The following is a 26,421-nucleotide window of genomic DNA, read 5'->3' as shown; positions in this document are numbered from 1 at the left end:
TATGACTATCTATCACATCTTAGTTTAGTCAAAAATCTAAAAAAAAAGATAATTAAAGTAATAATGTGTTCGATAGAGGATCGAATAAGATATCTCCCAAACTCAAATAATCCAGGAAATAACTTCAACAATAATCACTAGAATTATCAGTGGTTATAGCGTCCCAACAATAATAATTATGAAAAAAATCATCTGTTAGCTCTGTAATAAAATTAGATACATAGCAAAAGTTTATTAGTCTTGACCTAAGCTTATGACTATTCCCAACTGGCCTCAAGCAAACATTAAGACTACTTTGACCGCTCATCGAAGCAATTAGATTATTAACTCTATTGTTTCTTATCATATTATTTTTTATTTATAGAATTTATTCATCCACATCGGCCATGGAGGCAATGAAAAAAAATCATCGGCAATGGTAATGAAATCTCTAATACTCGTTCCACAATATTTAATTCATACTGCATTTTACACTTGATAGTGTTTTGTGTGCACTTGATAGTAAAAGGAACCTTATTTATATCTTTTAATTCTATAAATAAAATAATATTTCTATTGAGTTCTTTCTTGATTTGTATCTTATAGAGGATCTAAGCACAAGAGTATTATTGGTCTAGGGCCAAAATAAAGATAATATCTACGAGTGGTCGTTAGCTTTACAAATCATTTAGTTAATTATTTTTGCTTTAGTTACTACTCCAATCAATATATGGTATCGCTACCTTAGCCATATATCTATTTTTTTTTAATAATAGTTAATTTCTCGTTACTCCTTTATAACTTAATGTTTGCCTAATTAATAAAAAGCATAGAATATCTTTTAGAATATTTTTCACATTATGCGCCAAACCACTTCAAATTATTTATATTTTTGTTTAGAGTCCTACCCCAACTAATTCCTTTAATAATTTTATATTTTATGTTATTTTTATAGATTACTTCACTAAATATATAGGGTTCTATCATCTCAAACATAAATATAGAGTTACTCTAATTTTGACTCGTTTTAGAAAGGTGTTCGAAAACTTCTTTCAATCTATCATTAAAATAGTTTACTCTAATGGAGGAGATGAATACCAATCTCTAACAACTTATCTCTTACTATGTGATATACAATATCTCAAGTTACTAATGCACACATCTCAACTAGTTGGCTTTATCATATGAAAGCACTGATATATAATTAAAACTCCCTCCTACACCAAGCCTCCATACCACTAACCTTTTGATCAACAATATTTTAAATTACAATCTACCTCGTTAACAGTATGTTCACCCAATCCTACAATAATAGTTATAATTTAAAAAATTATTTTATAAAATCTTAAAATATTTGGTTATTTATATTATCGCTGGCTATACCCTTACATTTCACACAAATTAACACTAAGATCCAAGTCTTGCATTTTAATCAGGCACTCCCTTCAACACTAAGATCCAATTCAAAAGTTCTTTCTATTATGTTAGTTGAGTCCATTTTTTTCTTTTTAAGATCTTGCTCATTTAGCAATGTCAAAACCATCCATCAATATGTTCACAAGAGTACATCTCAAATCTCTCAAACGTATTTCTCTCACATCAATTAGTAGTTCTCATCAAGACCTATACTCTTTTATTACTTTGGTTCATCAGCACCTCACACCCTCTACAACTTCTCTATCTATGTTTTTACTAATTCACTCTACAATGTCTAATGAAACAATACCCTTGACATCACGAATGATGTCTTCATCTTTTACTCAACCAAGTGACATTAAGGTACATCAACTTAATCAAGTACGTGACACTAACTCTTCACCAATTCTCATACCTTTAACACAACTCAATAATACCACCAAGCTTGAACATCATATGACAACAACTCTAAAAATAGCATCTTCAAACCATGCTAGATCTTTGTTCTTCACACTATAATAAGTTCTCCACCAGACTATTGAATCACAAGCATTGCCCAAGCTAAAAAATTTTCATACTGACGTAAGGCTATGTGTGAGAAATATGATACGTACTCCAAACGTCACATGCACCCTTGTACTATCTCACCTCACATAGAATATCATCGAATGAAAGTGGATCTTTTAAATTAAGTACAAAAACCTTTAATCCAGTAATTAAATCGATGATAATTTGACTTATCTTGAGTTCGACTATCACTTAAAGTTAACAATATTTTTTTATAAGAAATCTTAATTGAAGATACCTTTATGCAGTAATCTTAACTGAAGATACCTTTGTTTTAATCCACTTTATACCGTAATCTTTTATTTTAATCTTTTGTTTTATAAACTACAAAAAACTATTTATAAATTTTACCAAGTTCAAAGAACCCAATATATCGAACTTGGCTCATTTTTATGTTACTTGATTTCATTAATTTTAAATCTAAACAAAAGAGATGTATTATAAAATTATTGGTCTATATATGGAAGATATTACCATAAAGATCAAGCAATTCATCAAATATTTGATAGATCAATTTTCCATCAAAGACTTAGGAATTAAGTTATTTTGTAGGAGTAGAAGCAACGTTCATATCTTTTGAACTTTTTCTATCTAAAAAGAAATGCAATCGAGATTTATTACCAAAAACTAATATACATAATAAGAAAGAAGTCAGTTACTCGAATTATATGATGACTGTCCTGTTACAAATCCTATACAGTATAAATAGTACTTGGTTCCTTATAATATTTATCTCTTACATATCTAGGTATTTTATTTATAATTAATAATTTATTATAATTAATGCATCAATCTTTTACTATGCATTGGTCTATACTAAAACATATCTTATGATATGTTGAAGTGACTTTAAATCATGAATTTCTTCATAAACCGTCATCACTTTATCTTAATGTCTTTGTTAATGCTGATTAGACAGATAATATTGATGATAAGATATTACATCAGTTTACATTATCTTCCTTGGAGTCAATATAATCAGTTAGAGGTTATAACAAAATAATATGCAATCGTAAGATTCACGGTTCAAATTAAATATCGACCCATTATCACTACCATTATATAATTCAATTGAGTTACTAATCAACTATATGAACTTAGCATCACTACACGATCCACTTCTATAATTTTCTATGATGATATCGGTACCACCTACCAATGTTTTAACTCGGTGTTTCACTCTCGTAAGAAATACATTGTCAACTTTCATTTTTTTAGAGATCAAGTTGTTATACATCAATTACGTAATTCTCATGTTTATATTTATAGTTTTGATTAACTAGCTAACTCTTCTACATGGCCTCTCACTCGTAGGGTATTTTAGTTAAATTAATCCAAGATTGATATTCTTGACGAAAGCTGAATGGTATAAGGACAAAATTAAAGATCACGATAAAAGTAAATATGAAATGATAATTTTATATTATTTATACGTCAAAATTCTCAATTGATTTATAATTTAAAAATCAATCATTATATATATATATATATATATATATATATATATATATATATATATATAATGAGAATATGATTGAAAACTTTTTTTTCTTAAATTTAATAAATATATATTATCTTAATAAATAAAAAGAAAAGAATGAAAGAGACAGGTTGGGAGGAAGCGGGAAGGAGTCATGCGCCTTTCGAGAGATGCCGCGGCTGCGCCTGTGGATGTCGTTCTCACCTGGTTCTGTCTGCGTTCGGAACAAGAAAACACCGGTGGGCGGCACAAGATTCCTTGGAACCATTGAAGAACGTCCAAGTCTCTCGAGGGATATTTTATGTGATGGTTTCTTCTCATGCATGTGGCTTTGCCATTCGTGCAGAAAGGCTTCATGTAAGTAAGAATGGCCGGATCACTACTGGTTATCAGGTTTCATCTTTTACTCTCGTTTTTTTCATGAGCTCGTCCTATAGCAATATCATAATAAATTCATGGGTCGTGCGTAATATTTGTCAAACAAACGAAGAAACTTACTGTAGTCCAACTTTTTTGGCTGATGATCCTTAACATAATGGCGTTGAAATTTAAAATTATCATCACCCCAAAAAACAAAACAAAAAAATCAAAATAGAAATCTCATATTGGTTTTCCTTTTTACTTGGAACTTTTATAGTATATATACATAATAGCTTCCTGCATTAACTTGGAACAAATGCATAAAAGATTCTTATTCTACTATAATCACCCATTGTCACTTCGCTTTCGATTGGATAATCCCTCTCGTAGTTCCCGTCTTCCATACCATTCAATTCTTAGCCTTAACATGTAAATTTTTTAAATGACAAAAGTGTTTCGTGTGGCCTCCAAATGCCCATACTACATTTTTCTCATAAAAATTGACAAACTGATACATTTGAGGTGTTCTCAATGGTATCAATAGTCACTGCTTCCTGAACTGAATGTAGGCAGTGACACCAACTGGTATGCTTAACTTGAGTTTATAGTAATAGTTCAAAACAATGCATGTTTGTTGATTTATTTTTTCCAGTGAATGATTCAGGTCATAGTGAGACTAGCTAGAATTAACATACATGTAGATCCATCTGACAACGATAATTCAGAATGACTCGAGAGCTTCGATTTTTAAGTTAAGGTTTATTAGGCTAATATATTTCTTCCATCTTTTTCAGACTACATCAAACTATTTTTTCGTTGATCTATCTATCTATCTATCTATTTCTAATTTCATTTTGCATATATGAATATTTCTAGCATCTTTCCTTTTTCATTTATGGATTATCCGTCGTTCATCTTTTTCTTACATACTTTTTGAGAGTTCATCACATCGTTTCTGATAATTCACCGATGGCTCACTATATATCATGATATGACTCGTTCTCATTCGACCAAACTCGGTTTTTCATTTAATTAAAACAAATATTGTCTGTCTATTGATTCTGATATTGTATTGGAAAAATAATAATAGATATTTCAGGACTGAGGCTATCCTAGATTCACCATGCTGCTTGCAGTTCTCTCTCCCAGCTCCACCCACCTCGCTAGCTGCTGTAACGAGGTTGTGCGGTGAAATCCAAGTTTCATGTGGGAATCAAGTCACATGCTTAATGAGTTTGTGGCGTCACAAAACAAAGGTCATGTCCTCTCAGCACAACTCACTCATCTGATCAGATACACACCAAACGATTCTCCACATCTGACATCGATCCATACGTCTTGCCTGTCGCTGCACCTGAGGGCTATACGCCGCCGGTGCTCTCCGTGCTCGTTCACCTGATTCGTCACCCCGTAACATCAGTTCAAGAACCCTCTAAGCTCTATGATGCAACTGTAAACCGCAGCAGCCATGGATAGAACTGCACAAAACACAAAAGGTAAGGAGACCTCACGGAAACGTAAAGAATCAAAGCTTAGATCTAAAGAAATGCATCATCAATCAATCCATATATATATATATGTATGTATACATAGATATCGTGCATGAAGTCGCCGATCAAAAGGCATCTTAAACAACAGGATAACCCATGAATATATTAGTGTGTTGCAGGTGGCATGGCCACCAAAAGCAACAGTGACAGCCCCCAAACACTTCGACAGCCCACCTCCTTTCCATTTAAGAATCCGGAGAGACGGAAGGAGGTGGCGGTCCCGGCGAGATTTACGGGCCTCATGACTCGCACAGGTACGATTGGCTGTATGCATGCATAAAATATACGCGCACTGTTAGCAGCATGAATGCATATTGTACCGCCTGTGTGCGTTCATGATGAAGGGAATCGTTTCGGTATGTCATCACCGAGCACATATTCAAACTGCTGGTGATGGAATCGAATTCACATGAGCGGTGGACATGGTTGTTTGGGCATGTAGGTACGTATGTATAAAATAGTAATAATAGTAGCGTACGTGTAGCTCATAGAGACACACACACACGCATGAACTAGGAGACACCAACGGAGCGATAAGGATCGATCGCTGCTGCTGCTGCTGCTGCTGCTGCTGCATACGAATGGATGTTACGTGAGCGTTCTCATAAACTACCACTTCCAGCCAGCAGCTACCTCGAACGACACGTTATGTCGTTAATATACTACTGAGAGGAGCAGCTAATTAGACCTACCGTTTTATGCAGCCAAATTTGGTGTATGCGAACCGGGATCCATATTAACCCGCATACGACAACACGAGCCAGGAAGCGACGACGACAATTTCGTCACGAGCGCGGCTGTCATCTATAATAATATGCATTAAATAGCTTCAATACTCCTCTAATATAGCTTAGATGATTTATTGACTCGTTTTATCTTGATAAATAAATATATACATCTGAGGTCCTTGGGGACAGATGATTTAAGTTGTGGGGACCGCAGCCTGAAACCAATGGGTGGCGGTGGTGGTTCGGCCGAGACAAAGAAGCTCTCGTCTTTGCTTGGGCGAGTAAACGTAACCATTTGGTCGTCCGTGTAAATGGTGTCTCTGTCAGAATTGGAGACGAGGATCGGTGAACGAAGACGAAGATAAAGACAAGAGTAACATACAAAAGATGTGAAGGAATTACTCGTAAGTAATCGAATAGTTGGATGTGAAATGATCTATTGGGATCAGTTAAGCTTTGTGCAATGTAGACCATTTACGAATGAGATGAGGAGTGACGCCCGATGACTTGCGAATGCACTATTATGGATTATACTATTGCACCATCATCCTACGCCATTTATGTCTTGTTTCCCCCACAAGATAAGTCTGGATCGTGGATCGACCATAAGAATGGCCATGGAATCCCCACTATAATAACGCTCCCGAACCGTCTCTCTCCTCTCACTTGATTCTTATCCTTCCACACTCTTGACTTCACAAGGAGGAGGAGATGGAGGAAACAGTGGAAGCCTTTCGGTCTCTGTTCTCCCTCCTCTTCCTCTCCTTCGCCGCCGCCTTCTTCCTCCTCGCGCTGGTGCTCAAGGCGCTGAGGTCCATGCCCTGGTGGTGCAGTTGCCCCGTGTGCGAGGCGTACGTGACCAAGTCGTGGACCGCCCACTTCGACAACCTCTGCGACTGGTACGCGCACCTCCTCCGGGAGTCGCCCACGCGCACCATCCACATCCACGTGCTCGGGAACACCGTCACGGCCAACCCCAACAACGTCGAGCACATGCTTCGTGCCCGCTTCGACAACTACCCCAAGGGGAAAACCTTCTCCGCCATCCTCGGCGACCTCCTCGGCCGCGGCATCTTCAACGTCGACGGCCATCTCTGGCGCTTCCAGCGCAAGATGGCCGGCGCCGAGCTCGGCAGCAGCGCCGTCCGCTTCTTCGCCTCTTGCATCGTGGCCGACGAGGTCCGCGGTCGCTTCCTCCCCCTCCTCGACGTCTCCAGCGCGGACGATAAGATCCTCGACCTGCAGGACGTGTTCCGGAGGTTCGCGTTCGATAACATATGTAAGATCTCGTTCGGGATCGACCCTGGCTGCCTGGAGCTGTCGCTGCCTATGTCCGAGTTCGCGGCGGCCTTCGACAAGGCCTCCAGGCTATCGGCCTCGCGGGCGACCTCGACGATGCCCATGGTATGGAAAGCCAAGCGGCTTCTCAACAGGGGATCGGAAAGGGAGCTCCGGGAGGCGATCGGCATGGTGAACCTCCTCGCGAACGAGCTCATTCGCCAGAGACGGAAGCTCGGTTTCTCTTCGAACCACGATCTCCTCTCTCGATTCATGGCCTGCGTCGATGACGAAAAGTACCTGCGAGACATCATAATTAGCTTCATGCTGGCCGGACGCGACACGGTGGCGTCGGCCCTGACTTGCTTCTTCCTCCTGCTGTCTCGCCACCCGGACGTCCGTTCCGCCATACGCGACGAGATCGACCGCGTCGTGGGATGCGGCGCGGCGACCGCCGGCTACGATCGCTTGCGAGACCTGCACTATCTGCATGCGGCCATCTACGAGAGCATGCGGCTGTACCCGCCGGTGCAGTTCGATTCCAAGTTCTGCCTCGAGGACGACGTGCTGCCCGACGGAACCTTCGTCAGCAAGGGGACGCGGGTCACGTACCACGCCTACGCCATGGGGAGGATGGAAGAGCTGTGGGGGAGCGATTGCCACGAGTTCCGACCGCAGCGGTGGCTGACCAACGGAGCGTTCACGCCCGAGAGCCCCTACAAGTACCCGGTGTTCCAAGGCGGCCTCCGGGTGTGCCTCGGCAAGGACATGGCGCTAATGGAGATGAAGACGGTGATCGTGGCGGTGGTCCGGCGGTTCGACATCCACGTCGTAGACGACGGCAGCAGCCTGCCGCCCAAGTTTACGCCCGGCCTCACCGCCTCACTGGAGGGCGGCCTTCCGGTCCGAGTTCAGCGGAGGGATACGAGCTTCCCTACGCAACAGCTCGGCGCATGTTCGGCGCAGTGCAGCTCGATCTGCTAAGGAGCTCCGGATCAGAGTCCCTTCCTTTTGCTCATCATCCTCTGTACAGAATCAGTCAAGCCATACACCGTTACTCGTGCTCCTGTATCGGGATTTGGGGAAGATATGTTATGATTATGATTCATCACAGGGAGTACGTGGGCATGAAATGGCATCGATCGTTGCTGTTCTTCGTTTCTGTGTATGACCTCCAAATCCACACACACGCACACACAGGTGGACTCGATGTAACCTGAGGTGGGAACTACGTACTCTGTGCTTCGGTTGCAGGGCCGTAGCGTTGTTGTACACGACATGAAGCACACGTCTGCGACGGCCAAGGTCAAGGGGTCCGACGATTTGGAGGAAGCAGAGTCTATTAGGAAAATGTTCTTCCGTATGTTCATCTTGATCAGTGTTTGAACCTCTCAACTGTGTATTGTGCCATCTTCTACTCTTTCACTCGACCTCTGGCTTAGAAAGGAAGCCTATATCGTGGTACGAGGATCACTTTTGTAGGTTACTCTGATGAGGCGGAATAAGTTTCAGAGAAGAGATAATAATGACCAAACTAAATTGGCACGCCTCTTCATTCCTTAATGCAGATGACATTAGTCCCGATGCAACAGGAATGTTGATATGTCTGATAACCACACATGACTTGTATCTGCTTGTTGTTGGCTGGTGAAAGTGAAAGGCGGATCCTGTGGTTCAGTGATGATCCGCTCGTCACCTTCTTCCTTGTAGAGTTCAGCAGGAAGGGGTGCTTCATCTCAGCCATACATATCTTTCCTTTTGAGTCGTGCTCGCTGGTACTGTAACAATAGCAGGGGAAGCATGCGGTGGTTGCCCGAGGGGAAGCCATACATATCTTTCCTTTTGCACCAACCGGTATAGCTTTAGGAAGACGAGGGTGTGGTTGCCCGAGGGGTTTCGTCTCCATCGTACAGATCTGGTGGCAGCCATCTCTTCGTTCGGTTTGACATGGTAATCAAATGGGGCGTGCCTCGAGAGGATGCGTGCGGCTCTCGTGCCTCGGCGGATCGACCGTAGCTCTCAGCCACGAGGCCTGCAAGTGCCGTCGTCTTCGCACCTCGGCACCGTAGCGACAGGGATCACCGTGACAGGCGACGCTGGCAAGCCGAGACACACGAGTGGCGCCCTCGTCATAACAGATGCCTTCCAATATTTGATGGAGAAATATAGCTGGGGACTACAAACTTGGTGCTCAAAAGATGAGAATCCATGGCCAAAGAGAGTCAGCAAGAAAGCTAGTTTTGTCTCCAAAGAAGATTGATTCCTGGAGATGAAACCTTTTCGTTCTCGTAAAACGTCCATGAACCAACATGCAATACTCGTCGGTAGTATATGCATTTAATGTTTCTAATTATTCATGTTTAAAGCTAATAAATAGATCAACTTATGCTTCACTCAGAACGTGTAAATTTGGTGAAGCCATCAGATTAAACTGTACAAGAATCCAAAAAGTAATTGCTACAAAAATGAGGCGACATGTTCTATCAAAAAAAGAATGGTGCAACATAATGATCATGGGCTTCGAAAGGAAATATGGATGTAGACGGGGTGACATCAACATAGTCAAACGATAACCATAGGTTGACAGGCAAACATACAAACATCATTAAGTGCCGAGAAGAACATCTCCATTAAGAATGTCCTGATGAGAACATGTGTTCCACAAAAGGCGCATATGGACCTCTCCCAACTCTGGTACATTGAGATACATACAGGTATGGGAACTGCCAATGTTTGGTGCAGACATCGCCCAACGTTTTAAGCTCATTTTTCTCATAAGAAAAAAGGAGCAACATGATCATGGCCTTTGACAGGGAAATCTGGATGTGGATGGGGTGACAGTAACATAGTAAAATAATAGCCATAGGTGTTTGACAAGAACATCTCCATTAAGAATGTCCTGACAAGAACACATGTTCCAAAGAAGGGAGATGGACCACTCCAAACTCTAGTGCATTGAGATACATACATACAGGTATGGGAACTGCCAACGGAAGAATACACATGTTTGGTGCAGACATTGTTTGGAGGAGTTTTCTCTTAGCAAAAAACATGCTCGAACTCTCCTTTTCTCAAAGGTAGACATTGTTTGAAGCTCCTTTTCTCAAAAGTAAGAACATGCTCCAACTCTCCTGCATGATGAACAAGCACACAGGTGTGCACCATCGCCATTCTTATTCCTATTCCGATGGGGTATATTATTCTTTAGGTTTCGTAATTTAATTCCATGGTGGCTCAACACAGTCCTCACGATTATGCATTAATTGCACCAAAATTTCATTGTCAAAGCTGTTCTTTCTCTTGTGGTCATGAAACTGACTGTGCCTATCATTAGAGACTACGGTTTTGAAGACTAAGTATGAACATAGTCATGACAATACCATGTACCATTTCACAAGAAAAGGTCTTGCTTGATCCTTTTCTTTTTGGCCCAGTGGATATTATAGGAGGGTTTTGGAATCCAAGACTAAAAGGAAGCAAGGGTGATACATCAATATCATGTATATATTTTAGAATGGCTGTCAAACTGTAGAGGAATAAGTAAAATAATGTGAAGTTCATTTGGCCATGTAATGTTAGTAGGGAGGCTATTGATTTTTTTATGAACTTTTGCACCCATAATTATTTCAGAGAAAATTCTCAGGAAAAAGAAAACACTGGTTTTGGCTCTTTCTCAAAGAACATCTAATTTTCATTTTTTTTTGGACTTTTCAGTTTTATTCCTCAGAAGGTGAGGGGTCACTATTCAATCTTTTTATCATTTTATTTGATGTGGTTTAGGTTTGGTTCAACAAACTGGTTCAATAAATATAAATACAGAAATATTAAGACTTTATAGAATATTTCATAATACAGAAATATCAACATAAATTTCAGATATTTATATTTTAGTATAATATTTTAAGACAATATATCAATTCAATATTCAGTATCTTTTTAAAAATTATTAAAAATAATCATAAGATAAATGAAAATATTTCTGAAAAATGGGCACAATTTATGACCAAGAATTTCTAGTTTGAAACAGTTATATAAGTTTCCATCACGCATGTCTATACCTTCTCTCTCCCCTTGTACTTATATATATATATATATATATATATATATATATATATATATATATATATATATATATATATATTTTGTGCGGGTTTACTTGGAGAAGGCGGCAAAGAGGATGAAGAAGTGGGTCGACTTGGGAAGGCGACCGCAAGAGTTCAAAGTTGACGATTTGGTGTTGGTAAAGCTCCAACCAGCATTACTCAAATTCTTTAGGAACATAGTCCACAACGGATTGGTGCACAAGTATGAAGGGTCCTTCCCAATTATCAGCAGGGTAGGTAACGTCTCTTACAAGTTGCAACTGCCGCGCGTGGTTCAAAATTCACAACGTTCTTCACACCAGCAACCTAAAAGCCTACCACTCAGATCCGTAAGATGCTTCCCGAAGTATTCCAACTCGGCTACCTCCCATTATTATCTCCTACGAGAAGCGAGTGGAAACCATTCTGATGGACCGTAAGATAAAACTACCTAATGGAATTGAGCAGACAGAGTACTTTATAAAGTGGTGAAAGCTTCACCGAACTAAAACCAGTTTGGGAGTCTCAAAGACACCCAGCAACACGAAGAAGAAGCATTGATGCAAGCAAAGTTGTTTGGAGGAGCAGAAGGAATCGAACCTTTATTTTATCAGATGCCCTGCGTTTATAATATTATTAACATCACATGCATTAAAAACACACAAAGACAGAAAACGTAGGCATCGCGCATGCATCATCTCGGTGCTGTTACACATATTTTAATGGCCGTCTCCGTTTTGCTCTCTTTGTCGGCCTTTGTTTGTTTGGGAAGTTACAAGACGATTCCCCACGATCGCGAGCGGCAAATGCGCTCCAGGTTCTAACTCCTCTCCTCCTCCTCGCCCTAGGGTTTTGCTTTCTCCTCTTTTCTTTGTCTCGATGTCTCTGATGGCGCTGAGGGAGCAGCTCAACGGTTTGGTGAATTCCATGTTCCTCGAGGTACTCCAAAATCGCCCCTAGTGCTTTCGGTTCGTTCTTCTCTCGGAAAGGGGGGAAATCCCATTTCTGTTGTGATATCTGCTTTCTTGTATAAAATCTGTCGTTTCCGTGTCGGATCTCGCGCAAGGGTTTGGTTTCATGATGCATTTTAGTGTGCCGTCCGAAGTACTCTCCGTCCGGACCTTTGTACTTTGTTCTTGTTGATCAGTGTCGTGGTCTCCGTTGTTCTGGATCTCCAGATCGACTTGAAGTTGACTTCCGAGTTGTTTGTTTCCCTAACCAAGATTTTGTGTCAAGGTTAGGATTTGGTTTATTACGCTTTCTCGTCTATTGTCTGAGGATTTGTAGTCGCGTGACATTCAAGAGCCGCTTTAATCTGTACAATGTCTCTTCTTTGCAGGGCTTGTTGGATGACCAGTTCGAACAGCTTCAGATGCTACAGGATGAGAGTAGTCCTGGCTTCATTGCTGAATTGATCACCTTGTTCTGTGGAGATTCAGAAAGAATACTGGCAGAGCTGACGAAACTGCTGTATGTTCTAGCGACGATGATTTTTTCTCAGGTTTTGTATAACTTATTTTAAAGTTCACCGATGCTTAGATGTGCTTTTTCATTCTATAGGGATCAAGCTGTTGTTGATTATCAAAAGGTAGATGCTTTTGTTCACCAGCTTAAAGGAAGCAGCTCGAGGTGATTGTACTTTTCCTTATATTGTGTGTTTCTTTGACTGTTTGCATTCCAGAATGATGTAATTTGCAACTTGAGGATGTTTCTTTCTTCAGCCATTGACTTGATCACTCATAGCAGCTATAATTGTTTACCTGCTAATTAGAGACTCAGTAGACATTAATACGTCGAGCGGTTGAGGAATAACCATAAAGAAAAGTTGCTGTTAAACACTAGTACACTATCTTTGTGTAACTAGATAGTACGCAAGTTAGATCCGTGGAAGATGAAGATTGAATGAGGAGAGATTTTGAAGGAGTTAAGGGGATTTTCAGTGAGATATTGGTTTTTGCAAACTAAATGGTTCCTTTCTATATTGGATGTAACTTCTAATTGTAATTCTGTAAGTTATGAATTTAAATTCCAACCATTGGAAATTTGGACATGAAACTGTTGGAAGTCTGAAATCAACCATTGATTTATTTATTTTTTAACTTCACTTATTACATGTCCAAACAGGAAAAGTGAAATAAATCCGATCTGACTCGCACACAGGACAATCATGTGATGTTCTAGTACTTGGCCTACTAATGTGTCACCAGCACCATACAACACATGCCATGTGCATCAGCACATGCACAGCCCCGCTGATGAACTTCCCTATAAAGCTTTGCATGTCAAGTTTCCCCATGTCATACATGCAGAAAGAACTGTAGGAGTTTTCCTTTATTCTTCTCTCCCATATGGGACTAAAATTCCCTTAAATAAATTATGTTGCCTCTTTATCCTTGTGATTTTAGAACAAAAGAAACCAAAACCCTATTTAAATATTTTGAAAAGTATCAACTTATAGTTGGTACCTGAGCTTTGTTTTCAAGATGGTTAATCAAACTTCATAAGCTTTCGGTGTAGTGAACTTAGAAAGATAGTTATCAAACGAGAGCTGATTACCGGGAATTATTTCAGAAATATAACCTATTCTTAGCATGCATGAAAGAAATATGGGAACAAGTATTTTAAAATAATTTGTCTTGTGATGTCCATGTTGAACAGTGATACCTGATCCATCATGACATGTTCCTAATGCTGAAAATGCACTAGGATAAATGCTTGACTTCCTTTATCATAATTCATGGTTTCTCTGTGTTTAAATATTGACAACATGTATGCATCTTGGAATTATTTTGAGTTATCATGAATGCAAAAATCCTCAATATTTAGTATAAGTTCTTCAAGTATTTTCTGTGAATGACTGTTCTTTGTCTGATTCCTTGTGCGCCTCATAAGTTACATATATTATGATTAAGGATTGTCTAAATTGCACAGAATATATCTCCATATACAAAGTTATACATCGCAAGTATGGTGAGACCATATCGTAATGTCCTACTTTTCTAAGATTTGCAATGTAGGCATCCTCATATTGTATCATGACCATGCCAATGCTTCTTGGTTAGAGAACCTTGACATACAAACATGTTACTTTACATAAAGAGTTCACCTGCATATTTGAATTGTAAAATGGTTTACTTTGCCATGTTCAATTGTTCATGAATCATGATAATCTTCGTAAGGAATATTGTACTTATTGCACTGCAATAAATTTCTAGGAACTGTGTACCTCTAATTTGAAGTAAACAGTTACCTAATATAGGAAACTATTGGGACTTTTGCCTCTTTTGAGAACCTCATTTATTTCTTTCTTTGATGGGTCTCTTGTTTTGCAGTGTTGGTGCACAACATGTGAAATTGGCCTGTGTTCAATTTCGACAATTTTGCGAGGAGCATAACAAAGAAGGGTTAGTATTCTTGCTCAAAATATGCATTCACAAATGTCTAAATCATTTAGAAGTCACCTGTATTCATGCTTTTTATTGATGTCCGCAATCCTCTTCTCAAAAAGAGTTATAAACACTGACATACTTTAAAGGCAATGAATATTAGTTTAATCATTGATTTGAGTGCAACTATTGTCTTTCTTCTTTTCCGTATACTATTTGAAGGTTTTGTCATAGGTCTCCCGTGGCCCGTGTTTGACTTGTACCTAATGGTGAGAAAGGTATTTATTTTTTCAGGTGTCTCCGCGCCTTAAATGTGGTCAAGCATGAATACTATCTTCTGCGGGGCAAATTTGACACCATGTTGCAGGTAGATTTCTTTTTGTTTGATTGAAAATGCTATGGAAATAGTTCTCTGGATCTTGTGGAACTTGGCTTGATTATTTGTTTATTGCAATATCTTCCTCTTAGTTGATCAAATGGTGAATCACCTTAAGCAGGGTACCATATCACTTGTCTCAAAACACTCTTTAAGTTCTGCTGAATCCATACATATTCAACTGAGACTTTCATATCTTCTTAAAGTTCTGATCATAGATATTCTGCTGAAAGCTCTAACTGATATTCTTAACACTTGCATGTGGAAGATAGATTGACTCATACCCAAGACATGTGAATTGAATTGATTGGGGACATATCATGTTTTATAAGTGTGGCATGAATAAGTGTTGAATAATGGACCTTTCGCTCATACCATATTTATTAAATTTTTTGTCAGTGTCGTTCCATCTAAAAGATTTATATACTTATATTCTTAAGATATCAGAAGAACAAAACTATGATGCTAAAATTAAAATATTGACGTTTTTTCTACTAATGAAGTGATACTTAATCATAAAATGTCTGATGAAGATGGTTAGAAGCTCTAATCTGATCTCTATTGCATAATGATATATGATGTCTATTTAAATTCATGAGAGGGTGATCCTTGATACCATGGTGAATATATGACAAACAGAAACATGCATTTGTTTATCAGGAAACAAAATTTGCATATGAATGATTTTGCTGCTAAACATTTATTCCACATTAGCTTCAGTTTTTTAATTTCTTTGGCACTTCACCGGGAGATTATCCTGTCAAATGCCTGAATAAAATAGGACATCTTCTTAGCTACTTTTGCTTTTTCTTTTTTCCTAACAAATGGTAAGTTGTGAGCATGGGATTGGATCCTTAGACCTTGTTATCAACAGTCGAAGTATTAACCTGCTATAGGCTAGCCGACATTCTCTATATGTTCTTTAACCAGCTAACCTACTTTTGCATAATCTTCTATATGTTGCCTCAGTTACTGGATGTGAATCCTCACACTGTAGAGGGTCAAACAAAGGGGCAGGTTGCTGGTCAGTGTGGGTGTATGATGACTCCAAGGGAGCCAAAAAAAGGGAGGGTGGATGGGGAGAAAGGGTCTATATAGAGGAAGGGAAAAAGGCATAATGACCATTCTCAATTAAAATTCATAAAGAATCATAAGTCTGAGAAAATTATAAAGTATATATAACTCAAATCATAGAATGCTGAGTTAATTTTAATAATTTGGGATCATTTTTGTCTAAACCCCCAATGCGGTCTGTTAGAGCTTAAATTAGCGCATATTAAATTGGTTTTATGAAATTGAACCTGCAAGTGGTTGATTTCCATATTACTTGGTTTAATATGGTGCAATAAATCAAAGTTAATTAGACTAGAAATCACCCAAAATAAATCCTACTTGATTACTGAAAGTGTTGAAATATCATAAAGTTGGATGTAATCATGCAATTAATTTAGGGAAGTAGATGACTTAATTATATAGAACTAAATCTGTTAGCTTGGGTTGGATCAGATTAATATGATTTGTCGGTGTATCCGTAATAGTGATGTTACTTGATGTGACTTTGAGGTTGTTCAATTAGTTGCTGTTGGCATGCTGCTTGCCTATTTGTGGTGGGCTACCATGAGTAGTGATCATTGGATAGATGGTCCAGATGATTTGCTAGTTGTGACCTTACTCCTGTGTGTTGTATGAGGGTCTCATTTGACCACAAGTTAAATCCATATATGATGACCGTGGCCTGTCTTGTGATTCCTATTTCACATTCACAGTGTAAGGTGGTTTTGTGAATCTGTCATCTTCATGAGCTTACTGCTTTACTAGATTTTTTAGACAAGTTGGAGGAATAGGTTAATCAAGCCAATGAAAAGTTATTCTTCGTATCTGTTTTATAAGCTAGTATCATTGAGGACACACTTTATGATAGAGTAACCATGATCTTCCATCAAGAGAATGTTGTTTATTGTTATTGCAATTGCTGCTGCACAAATTAAGTAACTAAGATGTAACAGGATGTTCCAAATATTGTTATCAATGCCATCCTACATTGTTTGGAACATTAAAATTTTAGGTGATAGTGCTATTTACCATCCTAGATCGTTTGGAACATAAAAAGTTGAGGCGATAGTGGTATTTGTAATTGCTGTCAACATTAGAAATCAGATGATGTTAAAGCATGCCATTTGTAGAGCCAGCAAACTTACTCATGTATTTCTTGTGCAGCTTGAGCAGAGAATTCAAGCCTATGAGTGCAAACAGCAAATCTGATAAAAGTCCGCAGAGGTCTCTATCATGTGGTCTAGTTTTCATGATCAAGTTATGGGTTGTCTGTGCCTTCTAAAGTTATTGGTTGTCCATAGATTACTGACTGTCCTCATACATTGTGTTAAACATTTCTTTGAAATGAATTTGAAACTTTGTCAGGCCAGTCATGGCTATAAATATCACTGGTAGTGTACTAGTGTAAACTTCCTCAAACTTCCAATTGACTGTTTATGTAACCGGAGTAATCGCAGCTAATATCTGGACTCAAAAGAATATTTGTGTTATATCATCTTATTGAGAGGCTGCTGCCACCCAAGATAATCTTAATCTGTGTGATCTATAGCAAATGAAAGTTCAGGCCTGCCAATTAAAACTTTGCTGAATTCTCTCATTGTAAGGTTCAACATCTGCATGATCCATACCAACAGAAAGGAGTGAAGTTGTATGGCATGCCTGTGACTGGTAATATTGTGCTTTTGTTTCTATATTAATACTCCATGATTCTGCTGATAGATTTCTGGAAACCTGCTAGTCTCATCACTTACATTTTTCATTGTATCTCCTATTTTTGTGGGTGAAATTTGGATTATGTATTTCTTGACATCAACGACAAGACATCTTCTGCATTTCTTATTTATGTAGGTGAAATGTGGATCCTGTAGCTCTTGATACCAAAGACAACAGTATGATGGGACTACCCTTAACATACTTGGTAAGCACTTGATTCTTTTTAGATGATTGCTTAATGGTAGAAGGCAGGGTTTGTTGATCGAGTCTGCTCACCGACCGTGAATCTGAATCCTATGGGGTCTCGAACTTGGGACATCCACAACTTACCAAAAATTTTATCCTGGTAGGAACTTTAGAGGCCGTGAATCCTTCCTAAGGGGCCTCGAACTTGAGACATTCACAACTTACCAAAAACATCATCCACCTAGAAACTTGCCGGCCGTGAATCCCAAGGGGGCTCGAACTTGGACATCCACAACTTACAAAAAAAAAGAAAAAAAATTTTTAGCCTGACATGTAAAAGTGTTTATATTTCTTTCTTTCTTTTTTTATTAGAGGATGCAAAAAAATTGTCGTCCAAGGCATCATCGTCGTATCTATCTTTCTAGTTTGTCCTTAAGACACCTGACTCCTATTATCCCAGATGATCGATCGGTCAACACATGACCGATGACGATGACTCGGAAATGTGGATCCCCGTTTCGGACGAGGCCTTTGTTCCAGTTGGATGAAGCCTTTTGAGCTTCAATGGTCCCGACCGATAGTGGTTCCTCGATGTGGAGTTGCTCCCTCAATGTTATGCTCCAAAGCTTGGTTAGAATATTCGAGGTTGAGAGGTTAATCCGCCAACACTTTGGCTTCTTGGTTTGGGTGGTGGTGTAGAGCATTACTTTGTGCGATCCTCCAAATCCAATCCTCTTCCGTACCCAATTTGTCCTCAAACCTCAACCGACCTTTTCTTTGATGTAGTAGATAGATAGAATTAGAAACATAACTTGATTCTCTAGCCTACCCAACACTTGGTTGAAGAACCAATTTGTCCGACGAGGACGTATATTAGTCCTTTTGCCGGATGGGGAATGAGGCTTCCTTAGGCAATAACATCTCAACTATAGTGACAAAAGGGTATCAGAAATTGAGTCGATTATAACTCATACGCTAACTAAAACATAGCCTGCATTTGAGGTTGACCAATGTCAAATGTGGATGCTACAATCCATGATGATGCCTCAAGAACTAACTACCACTGACCGTCTAAAAGACATGTTCGTCATTGTCGATAGTTTACTTGGTCCGCCACTGTTCGTTCAAGCTGTCAGCCAATAAACTATACACTCCTCTGTTTCTACTGCTTCGCACGATGTATTTCTCACCCAACAGCTTTGTCGACTGATCCATGCATCCTCCGTCGTGGGAGACCACAAGGGAAGTCAAGCAAGAATGTCGAATCGGATCCATCATCTGTCCGTGCCGACGCACCAGCCAAGGAATATGACGTCGTGACTGGTCAGGATCTGTGGGACCCGTTAACAGTCCCCACTAGTAATCGTCGTTCTATGTTCGGTGCATTGGCCGACGCATAGGATCTGCGCCGGTGATCGTAATTACAAATACATCCCTCACGCGGAGTCTTTCGCTCTCCGACAAAAGGCGAGCGGAGACGAGTCTGAAAGCGGAGTCCCCCTTCCGACCGTAAGAGTTGCCGTGATGGGCCAGGAGGCGGCCGGCCTCAAACCGACGTCGGCGAGGGACCGCCCCGACGCCGCCACCCGCTCCCGCCTCCCCCGTCGCCGCCAGATCCGCAAGACCTTCAACAACCTCAAGATCACCGTCTTCTGCGGCGTCGTCACCATCCTCGTCCTCCGCGGCACCGTCGGCATCGGAAGCCTCGCGGGCGCCGGCGGAGACGCGGCCGCCGCCGACCAGAAGGTCGTCGAGGATATCGACCGCATCCTCCGCGAGATCCGCTCCGACTCCGACCCCGACGACGCGGACCAGATCCCCTTCGGCTTCAACTCCACCGCCGCCTCCCTGAACTACACCTCCGCTTCCGTCCTCGCGGCCGCCGAGAATTACACCCTCGGCCCCAGGATCTCCGACTGGGACGATCAGCGGCGGCGGTGGCTGGGCGAGAACCCGGGGTTCCCGAGTCGGATCCCCGGAGGCAAGCCGCGGATCCTCCTCGTAACCGGCTCGCCGCCCAACCCCTGCGACAGCTCCATCGGCGATCACTACCTCCTGAAGGCGACCAAGAACAAGATCGACTACTGCCGCCTCCACGGGATCGAGATCGTCTACAACATGGCGCACCTAGACCGGGAGCTCGCCGGGTACTGGGCGAAGCTCCCGCTTATCCGGCGGCTGATGCTGTCGCACCCGGAGGTGGAGTGGATCTGGTGGATGGACAGCGATGCGCTCTTCACGGACATGGCCTTCGAGATCCCTCTCGACCGCTACGCCGCCCATAATCTCGTCGTCCACGGCTATCCAGATCTCATTTTCGAGAAGCACTCCTGGATCGGCCTCAACACCGGGAGCTTCCTGCTGCGCAATTGCCAGTGGATCCTTGATCTGCTCGATGCTTGGGCGCCGATGGGGCCTAAAGGTCGCATTCGCGACGAGGCCGGCAAGATACTGACGGCGAACCTGAAGGGCCGGCCCGCATTCGAGGCGGATGATCAGTCGGCGCTCATATACTTGCTGTTGTCGCAGCAGGACAAGTGGGGCGACAAGGTCTACATTGAGAACTCGTATTACCTCCATGGTTACTGGGCTGGATTGGTGGACAGGTACGAGGAGATGATGGAGAAGCACCATCCGGGCCTCGGGGACGAGAGGTGGCCATTCGTGACGCACTTCGTCGGCTGCAAGCCGTGTGGTAGCTATGGGGACTATCCTGTGGAGAGGTGCTTGAGTAGCATGGAGAGAGCTTTCAATTTTGCGGACAACCAGGTCCTGAGGATGTATGGGTTTGCTCATGGGAGCTTGGCTAGCCCCAACATTAGGAGGACCAAGAAGCAAACAGCAAAGCCACTGGAATTCTTGGATCAGCTTAATCTCAAAGCCGGGATAGAAACCAGAGGGTGAGGGAGGCCATCCATGGAACCATCACTCCATCAAATCTCAGGTCCGCTGCACTTCCTGTTGTTTCAATTGATGATGTTTAAACTTGTTGTAGTGTAAGTTTCAGCTTCAGATCCCAGACGCAATGTTTCATGATAAATTGAAGTTTTTAGTTTCCATTCTGTTTAGGGTTTCTTTTGGAAAGGTACATGGGCAGGAAGTTATTCTTTTGTAACACCTTACAAGGTTTTCCCTTATGTTCTGTTCGATGATGATGAAGGGCATGTTTCAGCAACTACATCTTTGCTGAAACATGATTTATACTTAGGACTATGTAACTCAATCTTCTTTCATTGTGTTAATCTGCCAAAGATGACAATGAACTTCTTGCAGCTGATCACATGAGAAATTTATGTGGGAGAGAAACAAATTCTTTTTAATATATATCTTCGTGTGGAAAGATTGATTAATCATCTGCTATCTTAGTTCTTCTGGAGGACAATTATAAGTCAGTTTTTGCTTCTCGGCTCTCTAAATAATCTTAAATAGTTGAAAACCAATAATTACGGAAAAGGAAATCAACTTTGACATCAACAAGATAGCTTGGAAACCGGATGTCTTTTCTGGAATACTATGTAAGAGCACATTTTTGTTACTTCTCAAAGTGCTTGTTACTCTCTGATTAAAGCTGGTGTCTTTCATGTACGATAATGATGATCACATTTATGAAGTAGATTTTATGATGATCATAACCTTTCCTTACCTCTCCTTCATGATGCTCGAGGGATCACAACTTTTTATGCCAATATTTGTCTGCTGTAATTTTAAATTATCACAATCTGATCTCACACAACTACTAGAATAGTAACATAAATAGAATATGCTTTGCTTATGTGGTCCAATCTCACGAAGCCAAAATAATTTATGGTGACTCCTCTAATCTAATGGACTAATCTAATCTACTGAATGTGGAACCATAAGGGCATCATGGTCTTTCCCGGCCAATGGAAAGATTTTTCTGGCTTGAAGGAATGAGGTGACTTATTCATTTTAAGATGTTGGATAGGTTGGACAGATTTTTGTTCTTGTTCTCGACTCGTATATGAAGCCATACCTAATGCATTTTAGAGTAAAGATGCATCACCATGGGACGACATCCTATAAAAGAAAATTATATTTGTTTGCTCATGTTGTCTGTCATTGTTTTTTTTCTCTTTTTCCGTCTTACATTAACCATGACGATTTTATCATTTACTCTTAGTTGTCTACACACAGTTACCCATTACTCCATCCTTGCATCTCTTTGTGTTATAACTGCATGTTAAATCGCAGTATCAAAGTATTAGTATTAATCTTCTCTATGGTGGATCTTGAGATGCCTCTGAAGGTAGATGGTAGATGTGCAACATCCAGAGACAAAACTGCAAAATGCATTGATATTCTTGTTGCAAATAATTGTCAAAAGTAATTATTATATCTACTTGAAAAATGTGGATGCTTTATTTTGCTTTAGTTCACCAAGCCGTAAGCTGCGTGCGTCAACATGCTGAGCTTGAGCTATATATTTGTACCTCTCTACATGATACTTGCAATTTTTGTATTGATCAAAATGTTTCATTTCCTTTAATGCAAATGTTTTGTGTCATGATATTTTTTCTTTCTGAGTGAAATATTTGACATCGCTGTTCTAAGTGAATCAAAGAGTAATGCAATTCTTTTTTGTTCAATATAGATGTCAAAATTCGATGAACAGCCAAATTCTGTTGCTATGTTTCTGTTCTTTCTTGTTCTTATGGGTAATTACACAGTGTAGTTTATCAGAAGGGGCAAACCAAGCAAAAGAGTAATGGCTATCTACTTTGTACAAAGAGCTGGTTTGCATGTCCTTTTTCCAGTCTGCCCTTATCATGCATAATCAAGTCATGTTTGTACGAATTCTTGTATGGGCCTGCCATCTATCAAGGCATTCTCTATTCTGTTGAGTTGTCATATTTAGAGGAACGCTGAGATATTTACATTTTGTGTCCTAAGGCTGGAAAAAGTACCAAATTAGAGTCAATGCGGAGGCCAAAAGCTAAAATGCTGGAAAGTCTTATTTCTGTTTAGAAGAATGTGTAGAAGGCTTTTTCTCCATGAATAGCCTAACATAATTTTGCCTCTTAGATATTTTTGGCCAATTTGACATTCCTACCCTTTTTGAATAAAATAGTTCTTGTGCACCATAGATGGATCCACCGAATGACACATCTTCATTCTTCCTTGTGCCTGTTAATCTTACACTGCTTATCGGATTTAAAATTAGCTGATACAGATGGTGCCTGGATTTGCACAGCTGATATAAGGTTATTAATCATCATCATAATATCATGTTGAAAAGATGAAATTTGGCAATCTTTTATGGGAAGTGCTTTGTTTGTAACATGATGCTTAACATTTTTAATTATCCTCGATAGCTTTTCGTATTTCTACAGAAATAGTTTAGTCAATCTTATTGTAGTTTATTCATTTCTATGACATTGAATTGTATGTTTATGACGAGATCCATTTGGTTCCAAGAAATACGGTGGAAAAGGAGTTTCATGGAAAAATTAATTCCATGAAAACTAAACAACAATTTGTGAAAGGGAAATGGTTTCCCATTTTGTTTTCTGCTGTATGAGATGTGAGAAAACTAGAAAGCGATCTCTGTTTTAGTAGAAGAGTTAGCAAATAATGGGAAGAAATGTTTGTAGAAGTTTTCTAAGGAAAACTTTTTGTCCATAACTTACACATACTAGGACAGTATTATACTGGTGAAGTTGCAACATGATCACAGCAAATGAATCTGTCACATGGCTCTCTCTGTGGTATTATATCTCATGTTTCTCAATGGTTTGGAATGGGATGTGCTTGCCCTGTTGTCATTGTAATGCACAAGTGTGCACCAGAAGTAATAGTTCCACAAAACTCTGGGTGATGATATTTTGTTGAGCTTGGGAGTAATGCTAGTTTTTGTGTTGAAATTTTTGTTCATGCTGGAGTAATGCTAGATTTAGAGAGGTTTCTTTAGATTCGATACAAATCTTGATGGATTCATTTTTCTAGTTTTGATTCGATGTCCAGACTGTGGCTGGTGGTTTTCAGGAGCTCCAATTTTATTATCATTGACACTACACTTATCAAGATTTCTTCCAAATTCTCAATGTCAAGACAATTGCTTCCAATCAGCCTATCAAAGAACACAAAGACACGATCGAGATTGTGGTTGCAAATACATTTTAACTCTTTGGTTATGTTTTATCCTTCGAAACATATTAAATCTCGACGGAGCAGCGAGTGCTCCGAGGCAAGACTGAAAGGAATAGGAGGAGGACATATTACATGGACGGAGAAGCGATCGGCCAAATCACTCGTCAGCTTCTTCACTGGCTCTTGAAGGCTTGGATCAGTAGAGAGAACCCAGACATCGTCCCCTGCGCCAGTTCTTCCTCCGACCACAGCCTGCGCTGCGGCGAGTTCCTCGTCCGGAACATGAACAGCGCGCAGTGGGAGGAGTCGCAGAACCACCAGCCATGAACGTCCCACATCACGTCGATGGTCGACCCGTCCACGAATATCGTCTGGTTCCCCCGGAAGTTCCACTTCAGCCTCTTCACGCTCACCAATATCTTCTTGTCCACCGCGACGTGCAGCTCCGAGTCGTCCCCGTCCAACTCGTCTCCTTTGCATCGGATCAAGATCTCGTGCTTCTTCCCGTCGCCCCCGAACTGCGCCCTGGTCGAGTAGAGAGTGGCGCCGCGCACTTGCTCCCTCCTGCTCACCACCGAGAACTCCGCCACCGGCAGTGCGCCCTCGTCCTTCTTCATGAACTCCCCGCACATGTCCCCGAGCAACAGGGCGAACTCGGCGTCGGCGATCATGACGACGTAGAAATCCTTGGCAGGCTCAGGCCCCATCTCGTACTTGGCGGCGGAGATATCCCAGTGAAGGCCGATGACCGAGTCGCCGGCGACGAAGCACCGGCTGCCTTTCGTCTTCTGCGGGAGCTGGGATTCCACGGCATTCGACGTGGAGTCCTGGATCGTGACGGAGAGGGAAGCGGCGGCTTGATGATGCTTGGACCAGACCACCCTGGTGAGCAGCTCCTTGTGGGTGGAGAGCACGGTTCTGTAGAAACAAGTGACGGCATTTTGAATCGGCCGCTCCGCGACCGACGACGAGTTCCGGTTGGCAGAGCATGAAGCTTCCGCGACTCTGGCAGCTTGGCTCGCAAAGCAACCGGCAAGATCTCTCATCGTAACGAGAAGAACCAGAGGAAAAGGGGATGTCGCTCCTCTCCACCTCCAACCAAGAGCAGAAGAGGAGGTTGAAATAGCTAGCTATATATGGGCGGGGCCTTGGAAGACAGCCAACGCCACATGTTACAGTGGACTGCTGCGGTTTTATCTTGCAGGAATCATGGTCCTTGTTATCTCTGCTCCTCAAAGGCTGTGTTGTAGAAGCAAGGAAAACAAATGAAGTTGGTGCATGCAAACACAACATGGAAGAGAATTATCCTCGTCCATTTCCTCGCGTTATAGTCTTGAGACTCGCATGAACCAATCAAGCCCCGACCACATAATATACATATGGTTGGCAGTACTCCGGTGCTAAGTTGTAGATTCCTTCCTTGTTCAAGTGGTGTGTCTTAACATAGGAGACAAATACCTGTATGGTTTATTGTCATGGGTAATGTAATACTTGTGCAGAAGAGAGAGAGAGAGAGAGAGAGAGGGCCACCCGATGCTGCATATAAGCATTCAATAATTGTACATCTTGGTTGCTGCACAAGGGGACAACACGCTGCAAGTATTGAGGCACTGTTTATGTGGCCGAAATGATTGGTGGCATTCCTCTGTCCTCATATCAACTGCAACATCCAGTATTCCTGTCATGCTGCTAATTTAGTACCGGAATTTGGACGCTTAATCTCATACTTTACTGTCGTACTACTTAATAAAAGCACATCATCCGGTGGAGGATCGGAAGGGATCTGTACAAGTCCACATCCCCTCTTCGTTAACGACTCATCACCAAGCTGGCGAGACCGTGGGAAGGAAGGTGAATGCAGGCAGAGGAAGGAATGTAGGTGGAGCCAAGTTGCAGGCATCATCATAAGATGAAGACGCACATCTTGTCTCTTGGATCCCTCGTCGGCTTTCATGATCACCAGGCACGCGAAGCTTTTGTGCGAATCCAAGTTGCGGGGTCGGTCCCTTTCTGCATGTGCTTGCTTCGATGTAGTTTGTCTCTAACTGATGGCCACTGAATGGTCGGCAGAACAGTGAAAGCTGCTGCATTCCTCCTTGTTCTCTTACGACTTCACTGTAAGATCACCAAGTCAACGACTGCTCGGTGTTTTTGGCTAT

General features: G+C 41.1%; 4 protein-coding genes across 5 annotated transcripts; 3 read left to right on the top strand and 1 right to left on the bottom strand.

The window, feature by feature from the left end:
- Nucleotides 1–6,708: 6,708 nt before the first annotated feature.
- On the top strand, nucleotides 6,709–8,469 carry LOC135627282 (cytochrome P450 94C1-like). Its single transcript, XM_065133320.1, has one exon. The coding sequence runs from the start codon at nucleotides 6,792–6,794 to the stop codon at nucleotides 8,340–8,342; it is 1,551 nt and encodes a 516-aa protein (XP_064989392.1). The 5' UTR covers nucleotides 6,709–6,791; the 3' UTR covers nucleotides 8,343–8,469.
- A 3,639-nt stretch (nucleotides 8,470–12,108) lies between these two features.
- LOC135627272 (histidine-containing phosphotransfer protein 2-like) lies at nucleotides 12,109–17,745 on the top strand. Of its 2 annotated transcripts, none has more exons than XM_065133295.1 (6): nucleotides 12,109–12,257; nucleotides 12,780–12,910; nucleotides 13,001–13,069; nucleotides 14,773–14,844; nucleotides 15,121–15,193; nucleotides 17,420–17,745. In XM_065133295.1, the coding sequence occupies exons 2-6, from the start codon at nucleotides 12,813–12,815 to the stop codon at nucleotides 17,462–17,464; spliced, it is 357 nt and encodes a 118-aa protein (XP_064989367.1). In that variant the 5' UTR covers nucleotides 12,109–12,257; nucleotides 12,780–12,812; the 3' UTR covers nucleotides 17,465–17,745. The 2 variants fall into 2 exon arrangements, with proteins under 2 accessions (XP_064989367.1, XP_064989366.1); XM_065133294.1 differs by having other exon boundaries at nucleotides 12,152–12,379.
- Nucleotides 17,746–19,609: 1,864 nt separating this feature from the next.
- On the top strand, nucleotides 19,610–21,361 carry LOC135627020 (probable glycosyltransferase 2). The gene has a single exon (XM_065132932.1). It carries the CDS (start codon nucleotides 19,679–19,681, stop codon nucleotides 21,056–21,058), a length of 1,380 nt encoding a protein of 459 aa, XP_064989004.1. The 5' UTR covers nucleotides 19,610–19,678; the 3' UTR covers nucleotides 21,059–21,361.
- Nucleotides 21,362–24,435: 3,074 nt separating this feature from the next.
- LOC135627625 (uncharacterized) lies at nucleotides 24,436–25,308 on the bottom strand. Its single transcript, XM_065133749.1, has one exon. It carries the CDS (start codon nucleotides 25,306–25,308, stop codon nucleotides 24,436–24,438), a length of 873 nt encoding a protein of 290 aa, XP_064989821.1.
- Nucleotides 25,309–26,421: the final 1,113 nt, after the last annotated feature.

This window comes from Musa acuminata, chromosome BXJ2-11, assembly GCF_036884655.1.
Source record: "Musa acuminata AAA Group cultivar baxijiao chromosome BXJ2-11, Cavendish_Baxijiao_AAA, whole genome shotgun sequence".
Classification (NCBI taxonomy): Eukaryota; Viridiplantae; Streptophyta; class Magnoliopsida; order Zingiberales; family Musaceae; genus Musa; species Musa acuminata.
Note: the sequence above shows the minus strand (reverse complement) of the source record. Positions and strands in the feature narration are given on the sequence as shown.